The 10,799-nt window shown below is 46.3% G+C and overlaps 1 protein-coding gene across 1 annotated transcript in view; it reads left to right on the forward strand.

Annotated features, from left to right (window-relative positions):
• The window catches only part of LOC138351138 (fap1 adhesin-like), an 872-nt gene extending 230 nt beyond the window's left edge, over positions 1–642 (forward strand). Inside the window, exon 2 of the mRNA XM_069302774.1 lies at positions 218–642. Coding sequence (XP_069158875.1) covers positions 218–642 — 425 coding nt within the window. The remainder of the gene's footprint in view (positions 1–217) is intronic.
• The last annotated feature ends 10,157 nt before the right edge of the window (positions 643–10,799 follow it).

Here is a 10,799-nt window from a genome sequence, read left to right on the forward strand (position 1 = left end):
TTTGGAATAAATAAGTACACACATTATAAATACAAAATACATAAATACAAAATCATTTGTTATTAACATAAACCATCTGTATTGTGTTGAGTATTTTAAACTAAATTACTACGAACAAAATAATTCTTAAGTCCTCCGCCTACTAAGGAATAAGCCATTATCCAAAGAAATCGACAAGCTAGGAAGTCTATGTAGCTGTATGTAGACCACCTGGTAGATCAGCCGGTAGATAAGCTGGTAGATCAGCCTGTAGATAATCTGGTAGATCAGCTGGTAGATCAGCAGGTAAATCAGCTGGTAGATCAGCTGGTAAATCAGCAGGTAAATCAGCTGGTAGATCAGCTGGTAAATCAGCAGGTAAATCAGCTGGTAGATCAGCTGGTAAATCAGCAGGTAACTCAGCTGGTAGATCAGCTGGTAAATCAGCAGGTAAATCAGCTGGTAGATCAGCTGGTAAATCAGCAGGTAAATCAGCTGGTAGATCAGCTGGTAAATCAGCAGGTAAATCAGCTGGTAGATCAGCTGGTAAATCAGCAGGTAAATCAGCTGGTAGATCAGCTGGTAGATCAGCAGGTAAATCAGCTGGTAGATCAGCTGGTAAATCAGCAGGTAAATCAGCAGGTAAATCAGCTGGTAGATTAGCTAGCCTCCGTTGTATTGTGTACAATAAAATTATCAACACTTGTGATGTTAGAACATAAGGAACCAGTACTCACTCAAGATAAAGCAGTGATGACGCTTCCTTGTAGACACCAGGTTGTCAGTCACCCCCACCCCTACCCAACCACTTGGGCTGGACGGTAGAGCGACGGTCTCGCTTCATGCAGATCAGCGTTCAATCCCCGACCGTCCAAGTGATTGGGGCACCATTCTTTCCCCCGTCCCATCCCAAATCCTTATCCTGACCCCTTCCCAGTGCTATATAGTCGTAATGGCTTGGCGCTTTCCCTTGATAATTCCTTCCTTCCCCCCCCCCCTCCTGTGATGCTCACACTACCCCCCAGCCAGACTCCTGTCTGGGAGCCATGGTCACACCACACACGCTTCCTCTCTTCGTGTTGTTCAAGATTCGCTACTTGGGACAAAAAGTTCCAAGTAGCACGGGAATGGGTGAGACCGTTGTGGACTTACCTGGCACAGGAGCGGGGCTGTAACTTGTCTCTCCTCGATTGATTGATTGATAAAGATTAAGCCACCCCAAAGGTGGCACGGGCATGAATAGCCCGTAAGGCCTCTCCCTCTCTTGTAACGAGCTTCTATATCCGTCTATCCCCAATATTCCTTACCCCCCTGTGACCTTACCTCACCTCCCTGTGACCTTACCTCACCTCCCTGTGACTTTACCTCACCTCCCTGTGACCTTACCTCACCTCCCTGTGACCTTACCTCACCCCCCTGTGACCTTACCTCACCTCCCTGTGACCTTACCTCACCTCCCTGTGACCTTACCTCACCTCCCTGTAACCTTACCTCACCTCACTGTGACCTTACCTCACCCCCCTGTGACCTTACCTCATCCCCCTGTGACCTTACCTCACCCCCCTGTGACCTTACCTCACCTCCCTGTGACCTTACCTCACCTCCCTGTGACCTTACCTCACCTCCCTGTGACCTTACCTCACCTCCCTGTGACCATACCTCACCTCCCTGTAACCTTACCTCACCTCCCTGTGACCTTACCTCACCTGCCTGAGTCAGTGTGACCTTACCTCACCTCCCTGAGTCAGTGTGACCTTACCTCACCTTCCTGTGACCTTACCTCACCTCCCTGTAACCTTACCTCACCTCACTGTGACCTTACCTCACCTCACTGTGACCTTACCTCACCTCCCTGTAACCTTACCTCACCTCCCTGTGACCTTACCTCACCTCCCTGTGACCTTACCTCACCTCCCTGTAACCTTACCTCACCTCCCTGTGACCTTACCTCACCTGCCTGTGACCTTACCTCACCTCCCTGTGACCTTACCTCACCTCCCTGAAACCTTACCTCACCTCCCTGTGACCTTACCTCACCTGCCTGTGACCTTACCTCACCCCCTGTGACCTTACCTCACCCCCCTGTGACCTTTCATCAGCCCCCTGTGACTTTACCTCACCTCCCTGTGACCTTACCTCATCTCCCTGTGACCTTACCTCACCTCCCTGTGACCTTACCTCACCTCCCTGTGACCTTACCTCACCTCCCTGTGACTTTACCTCACCTCCCTGTAACCTTACCTCACCTCACTGTCACCATACCTCACCTCCCTGTAACCTTACCTCACCTCCCTGTGACCTTACCTCACCCCCCCCTGTGACCTTACCTCACCTCACTGTGACCTTACCTCACCTCCCTGTGAATGTCTGGCAAGTCCGGCATCATCCCAAGCCTCTACTCAAGTCACCTCAACAACTGGTACATGACGGACTGAGGAATCGGTTGAAAAACAATGTTTTCCCTGTGGCGAGGATCGAACACTTTTGCTTCCTGTAGCATTTGACCTATTTGTTGGCATCGTCTGGTGAAGAGTCTGCGGTTGACGAAGTCGACCATCAGTGTGATGGTCGACTTCGCTTATCTGCAGGCTTCGATGGGTGGCAGGATAGTGAAGGGTAGACAGTATGATGACTGGGATGAGGCAGGATAGTGAAGGGTAGACAGTATGATGACTGGGATGAGGCAGGATAGTGAAGGGTAGACAGTATGATGACAGGGATGAGGCAGGATAGTGAAGGGTAGACAGTATGGTGACTGGGATGAGGCAGGATAGTGAAGGGTAGACAGTATGATGACTGGGTTGAGGCAGGATAGGGAAGGGTAGACAGTATGATGACAGGGATGAGGCAGGATAGTGAAGGGTAGACAGTATGATGACTGGGTTGAGGCAGGATAGGGAAGGGTAGACAGTATGATGACAGGGATGAGGCAGGATAGTGAAGGGTAGACAGTATGATGACTGGGTTGAGGCAGGATAGTGAAGGGTAGACAGTATGATGACTGGGATGAGGCAGGATAGTGAAGGGTAGACAGTATGATGACTGGGATGAGGCAGGATAGTGAAGGGTAGACAGTATGATGACTGGGATGAGGCAGGATAGTGAAGGGTAGACAGTATGATGACTGGGATGAGGCAGGATAGTGAAGGGTAGACAGTATGATGACTGGGATGAGGCAGGATAGTGAAGGGTAGACAGTATGATGACTGGGATGAGGCAGGATAGTGAAGGGTAGACAGTATGATGACTGGGATGAGGCAGGATAGTGAAGGGTAGACAGTATGATGACTGGGATGAGGCAGGATAGGGAAGGGTAGACAGTATGATGACTGGGATGAGGCAGGATAGTGAAGGGTAGACAGTATGATGACTGGGATGAGGCAGGATAGGGAAGGGTAGACAGTATGATGACTGGGATGAGGCAGGATAGTGAAGGGTAGACAGTATGATGACTGGGATGAGGCAGGATAGTGAAGGGTAGACAGTATGATGACTGGGATGAGGCAGGATAGTGAAGGGTAGACAGTATGATGACTGGGATGAGGCAGGATAGTGAAGGGTAGACAGTATGATGACTGGGATGAGGCAGGATAGTGAAGGGTAGACAGTATGATGACTGGGATGAGGCAGGATAGGGAAGGGTAGACAGTATGATGACTGGGATGAGGCAGGATAGTGAAGGGTAGACAGTATGATGACTGGGATGAGGCAGGATAGTGAAGGGTAGACAGTATGATGACTGGGATGAGGCAGGATAGTGAAGGGTAGACAGTATGATGACAGGGATGAGGCAGGATAGTGAAGGGTAGACAGTATGATGACTGGGATGAGGCAGGATAGGGAAGGGTAGACAGTATGATGACTGGGATGAGGCAGGATAGGGAAGGGTAGACAGTATGATGACTGGGATGAGGCAGTATAGTGAAGGGTAGACAGTATGATGACTGGGATGAGGCAGGATAGTGAAGGGTAGACAGTATGATGACTGGGATGAGGCAGGATAGTGAAGGGTAGACAGTATGATGACTGGGATGAGGCAGGATAGTGAAGGGTAGACAGTATGATGACTGGGTTGAGGCAGGATAGTGAAGGGTAGACAGTATGATGACTGGGATGAGGCAGGATAGTGAAGGGTAGACAGTATGATGACTGGGATGAGGCAGGATAGTGAAGGGTAGACAGTATGATGACTGGGATGAGGCAGGATAGGGAAGGGTAGACAGTATGATGACTGGGATGAGGCAGGATAGTGAAGGGTAGACAGTATGATGACTGGGATGAGGCAGGATAGTGAAGGGTAGACAGTATGATGACTGGGATGAGGCAGGATAGTGAAGGGTAGACAGTATGATGACTGGGATGAGGCAGGATAGTGAAGGGTAGACAGTATGATGACTGGGATGAGGCAGGATAGTGAAGGGTAGACAGTATGATGACTGGGATGAGGCAGGATAGTGAAGGGTAGACAGTATGATGACTGGGATGAGGCAGGATAGTGAAGGGTAGACAGTATGATGACTGGGATGAGGCAGGATAGTGAAGGGTAGACAGTATGATGACTGGGATGAGGCAGGATAGTGAAGGGTAGACAGTATGATGACTGGGATGAGGCAGGATAGTGAAGGGTAGACAGTATGATGACTGGGATGAGGCAGGATAGTGAAGGGTAGACAGTATGATGACTGGGATGAGGCAGGATAGTGAAGGGTAGACAGTATGATGACTGGGATGAGGCAGGATAGTGAAGGGTAGACAGTATGATGACTGGGATGAGGCAGGATAGTGAAGGGTAGACAGTATGATGACTGGGATGAGGCAGGATAGTGAAGGGTAGACAGTATGATGACTGGGATGAGGCAGGATAGTGAAGGGTAGACAGTATGATGACTGGGATGAGGCAGGATAGTGAAGGGTAGACAGTATGATGACTGGGATGAGGCAGGATAGTGAAGGGTAGACAGTATGATGACTGGGATGAGGCAGGATAGTGAAGGGTAGACAGTATGATGACTGGGATGAGGCAGGATAGTGAAGGGTAGACAGTATGATGACTGGGATGAGGCAGGATAGTGAAGGGTAGACAGTATGATGACTGGGATGAGGCAGGATAGGGAAGGGTAGACAGTATGATGACTGGGATGAGGCAGGATAGTGAAGGGTAGACAGTATGATGACTGGGATGAGGCAGGATAGTGAAGGGTAGACAGTATGATGACTGGGATGAGGCAGGATAGTGAAGGGTAGACAGTATGATGACTGGGATGAGGCAGGATAGGGAAGGGTAGACAGTATGATGACTGGGATGAGGCAGGATAGTGAAGGGTAGACAGTATGATGACTGGGATGAGGCAGGATAGTGAAGGGTAGACAGTATGATGACTGGGATGAGGCAGGATAGTGAAGGGTAGACAAAATGATGACTTGAGGGAAGCTTGTGATAGAACCATCACAAGTAAGCAATAATTTATACAGAGTTAGCACACAGGCGAACACTAATGGTAGTGAAGATGGTTACAGTGTCGAGGACTGTGTGTAGTGAAGATGACTACAGTGTTGAGGACTGTGTGTAGTGAAGATGGTTACAGTGTCGAGGACTGTGTGTAGTGAAGATGGTTACAGTGTCGAGGACTGTGTGTAGTGCAGATGGTTACAGTGTCGAGGACTGTGTGTAGTGAAGATGGTTACAGTGTCGAGGACTGTGTGTAGTGCAGATGGTTACAGTGTCGAGGACTGTGTGTAGTGAAGATGGTTACAGTGTCGAGGACTGTGTGTAGTGAAGATGGTTACAGTGTCGAGGACTGTGTGAAGTGAAGATGAATTTGTCACATGTATTTATGTACTCACCTAGTTGTGTTTGCGGGGGTTGAGCTTTGGTCCCGCCTCTCAACCGTCAATCAACAGGTGTACAGATTCCTGAGCCTATTGGACTCTATCATATCTACACTTGAAACTGTGTATGGAGTCAGCCTCCACCACATCACTTCCTAATGCATTCCATTTGTCAACCACTCTGACACTAAAAAAGTTCTTTCTAATATCTCTGTGGCTCATTTGGGCACCCAGTTTCCACTTGTGTCCCCTTGTGCGTGTGTCCCTTGTGTTAAATAGACTGTCTTTATCTACCCTATCAATTCCCTTCAGAATCTTGAATGTGGTGATCATGTCCCACCTAACTCTTTTGTCTTCCAGCGAAGTGAGGTTTAATTCCCATAGTCTCTCCTCGTAGCTCATACCTCTCAGCTCGGGTACTAGTCTGGTGGCAAACCTTTGAACCTTTTCGAGTTTAGTCTTATCCTTGACTAGATATGGACTCCATGCTGGAGCTGCATACTCCAGGATTGGCCTGACATATGTGGTATACAAAGTTCTGAATGATTCGTTACACAAGTTTCTGAATGCCGTTCGTATGTTGGCCAGCCTGGCATATGCCGCTGATGTTATCCGCTTGATATGTGCTGCAGGAGACAGGTCTGGCGTGATATCAACCCCCAAATCTTTTTCCCTCTCTGACTCCTGAAGAATTTCCTCTCCCAGATGATACCTTGTATCTGGCCTCCTGCTCCCTACACCTATCTTCATTACATTACATTTGGTTGGGTTGAACTCTAACAACCATTTGTTCGACCATTCCTTTAGCTTGTCTAGGTCTTCTTGAAGCCTCAAACAGTCCTCTTCTGTTTTAATCCTTCTCATAATTTTAGCATCGTCCGCAAACATTGAGAGAAATGAATCGATAACCTCCGGGAGATCATTTACATATATCAGAAACAAGATAGGACCGAGTACAGAGCCCTGTGGGACTCCACTGATGACTTCACGCCAATCGGAGGTCTCACCCCTCACCGTAACTCTCTGCTTCCTATTGCTTAGATACTCCCTTATCCACTGGAGCACCTTACCAGCTACACCTGCCTGTCTCTCCAGCTTATGTACCAGCCTCTTATGCGATACTGTGTCAAAGGCTTTCCGACAATCCAAGAAAATGCAGTCCACCCAGCCCTCTCTTTCTTGCTTAATCTTTGTCACCTGATCGTAGAATTCTATCAAGCCTGTAAGGCAAGATTTACCCTCCCTGAACCCATGTTGGCGATTTGTCACGAAGTCCCTTCTCTCCAGATGTGTTACCAGGTTTTTTCTCACGATCTTCTCCATCACCTTGCATGGTATACAAGTCAAGGACACTGGCCTGTAGTTCAGTGCCTCTTGCCTGTCGCCCTTTTTGTATATTGGGACCACATTCGCCGTCTTCCATATTTCTGGTAGGTCTGTGTGTAACTACCTAAGTGTAGTTACAGGGTGAAACCTACACTCGTGGTGTCCCGTCTTCCCAGAACTTTTTGTCGTATAACGCTTTGAAACTACTAACGGTTATCCTCCACCACCTTCTCACTTAACGTGTTCCAACCGTCTACCACTTTGTTTGCAAAAGCAAACTTTATAATGTATTTTTCGGCACCTTTGTTTCCATAGCGTGAATCTGTGTCCTCTTGTTCGTGATGTTGCTGGTTTCAGGAATTCCTCTTTGTCAATTTCGTTGATTCCTGTTAGTATTTTGTAAATGTTGATCATATCTCCTATTTTTCTGCTATCTTCTAGATTTAGCATGTTTAACGCCTCTAATCTCTGCTCGTAACTCTTGTCCTTCAGTTCCGGAAGCCATTCTGTAGCATGTCTTTGCACATTTTCCAGTTTATTGATGTGCTTCTTGAGATTTGGGCAACATACAACTGCTGCATATTCCAGTTATGGTCTCACAAAAGTCATGAACAGTTTCTTTAGTATTTCAGCATCCATATGATTAAAAACAAGTCTGAAGTTGGAAATCGACGCATCCGCTCCTCTCACAATGTTCTTTATGTGTTCCTCTGGCGACAGCTTACTATCCCACCCCATCCCCCCCATTATGGCTCGTCCTTTATTAGAGTTCTGTAATTCCTTTCCACATAATTTGTTAGTCGTGTGTGGTCTATTTTCTCCGATTCCACATTACATAACATGGTATTTATTCACTTTGAATTCCAAAAGATACTTGTCTCTCAAAGCACTTATTTTTTCTAGATCAATTTCAAGAGCATTACAATCGTCTGGGTCTCCTGTCTTCCCCAGTATCTTAGCATCGTCCACAAACATGTTCATATAATTCTGTGTTCCTTCTGGTAGATGGTTTATGTTGACGATGAACATTACTGGTGCAAGAACTGAACCCTGAGGTACTCCGCTAGTAACACTCCTCCAGTCAGATACATTGTCTGATTACTGCCCTCATCTGTCTGTCAGTTAGAAAATTGTTCATCCATGTCAGAAGTCTCCCTGTCACCCCTCCAGCATGTTCCAGTTTCCTGAACAGCCTCTTGTGTAGGACTCTGTCAAAAGCCGTTTTAGGTCCAGATAGACACAGTCAACTCAACCCCGTCTTTCCTGTAGTATCTCTTTGGCTCTATCATAAATACAATTATTGTTACACAGAATCTTTCTGTTTGAAAACCAAACTGTCTGTCCGTTATTATGTCATTACTCTCTACGTGTACTGCTTTATTTCTTGCTAGCCACACGAGTCATTTTTCCACTTCGTCTTGAGACACCTAATATATATTTTATGGCTAGGACTGGAACTGGTATTGAGTCTGGCGCTCTGAGATCCTTATTTTGCACAAACACACTTTGGAAATGTTCATTTAGCATTTCACACATTTATTTTTTCATTCTCAGTTGTCCTGTTTCCCGTTCTCAATCTTTAGATTTTATCCTTTACATTCAACTTGCTTTTAAAGAATTTATAAGAAAGGCCTAGATGTGTTTTACATTTGTCCGCCATACATTTCTGAAAGTTCCTTTCTATCTCTCTTCTCTACGCTGCGTAATTGTTTCTTGCTTGCTTGTGTTGCTGGTATGTTTGCAGGTTAGGCCTCTTCCGATATTAAACCCATTTCTTGTCTTATATATATATATCTTCTCTGGCCCTCTCACAATTTATGTTGAATCAGTCCTGTTTTCTGGTCCTGCATGTCTGTTTTGGTATGAATGTTTGTGTGCCTTCATCGTATATTTCGCAAAATTTGGCACACATCTCATTTACTTCCTCGCCTAGCAACAAGTCTGTCCAATTAAACTCATTACAAAATTTTCTGTTTCCCATAGTGTCTTCTCTTGAAATCGAGTTTACCAACTGTTTCAATGTTCCCATTATCTTCTAGATTATATCACAAACCATATTTAATTTCCAAGTAGACATGATCACTTTTTCCCAAAGGGAGGAAGGTGCTGGATGTCTCATACCTCTTCTTCTTTTCTGGTGAATATTAATTAAATCCAGTACTGACGGAACATCCCCTTCCCTCATTCTTGTGGCCTGCTTGACGTCTTCATACATGAATGTCTCCAAGATGAGGTTTACATATCTGCCTGTCCAAATGTCCTCCGTTCTTGCTTCGTAGGCCTCCCAGTCTATTGCTTTCAAGTTGAAGTCTCCCAGTACCAACAATTGTGATTTATCTTTATCTGCTTTTATTATAATCTCTCTCATGAGCATTATGAGGCCCTCTCGTTTGTCATCCAGTTCTCCCTTAGTCCATGTGTTGCTTGCTGGTGGACTGTAGGCATTGACAATGATCAATTTCCTGATTCCAGACCTGGAATGCCATTATGCCAACTTCTCGAGGGGTTCTGTTAGCTTCATTATTTTGATCTCATTACATCTGTGTTGGTATATACAATTTTCAGGAACCTGTTCCCCTTCCCTTTGTCCTTTACTCCCCCTTTCTCTAATGATTTTGTTGTTGTATTTTTATGTACCATTTCACTAGCTTTCCAGTCCCTGACACTTTGTAGAAAAACTAATTTCTTTCTTCTTCATTTCTATTCCCATTTAGACGTTTCGCTTCATCGAAGTTTTTAGTCAGCTTTTCTATCTTTTTCTGTGTATTCACCTAGTTGTGCTTGCGAGGGTTGAGTTTTGGCTCTTTCGGGCCGCCTCTCAACTGTCAATCAACTTTTTTCATACACACATACACAAACACACACACACACAAACACACACACACACACACACACACACACACACACACACACACACACACATACACACACACACACACACACACACACACACACACACACACACACACACATACACACACACACACATACACACACACACACACACACACACACACACACACACACACACACACACACACACACACACACACACACACATACACAAACATACACACACATACACACACACATACACACACACATACACACACAGCCAGGGGGGTCAACCAGGGAGAGGGCCACCAGCATGACCATGAACTGAGAAAGAGGACAATCATAATCCATGGATTACTTGAAGCCAGGGCACCATCGAGGCAGGAAAGGATGGAGATTGAGGATTTGGAACTACAGGGGATCTTGAGAGACATGAGAGCCCAGATGGCAGGGAATGAGGTGCAAGTCCACCGACGCATTGGACCATACAACTGTAACAGGAAACGACCTGTCCTGGTACAGTTCACTAACGAAGAGGCAGTGGATTACATACTGCATCACAAACACCTACTCAGAGGTAGCGAAAATTACTACAACGTATTTATTGACAAATTCATGACGAAGGAGGAACAGATTGCCCACAGAGCAAGCAAACAACAGTACGACTCTTCCCATTTGAGCGCAGCTACACACCCCAGTGCTAAACCACCCCATGCTAACCAGCTCACACGTGCTTCTCAGGTCACCCCTTCCCCAAATCAGCCGCCCCTGCTTATCTCCCCAGCACATCCCTTGACCCCTCTGACCCCACTGGAGTCAAATTCATCCCA

The sequence above is a fragment of the Procambarus clarkii genome, chromosome 48 (assembly GCF_040958095.1).
Source record: "Procambarus clarkii isolate CNS0578487 chromosome 48, FALCON_Pclarkii_2.0, whole genome shotgun sequence".
In the NCBI taxonomy this organism is placed as follows: Eukaryota; Metazoa; Arthropoda; class Malacostraca; order Decapoda; family Cambaridae; genus Procambarus; species Procambarus clarkii.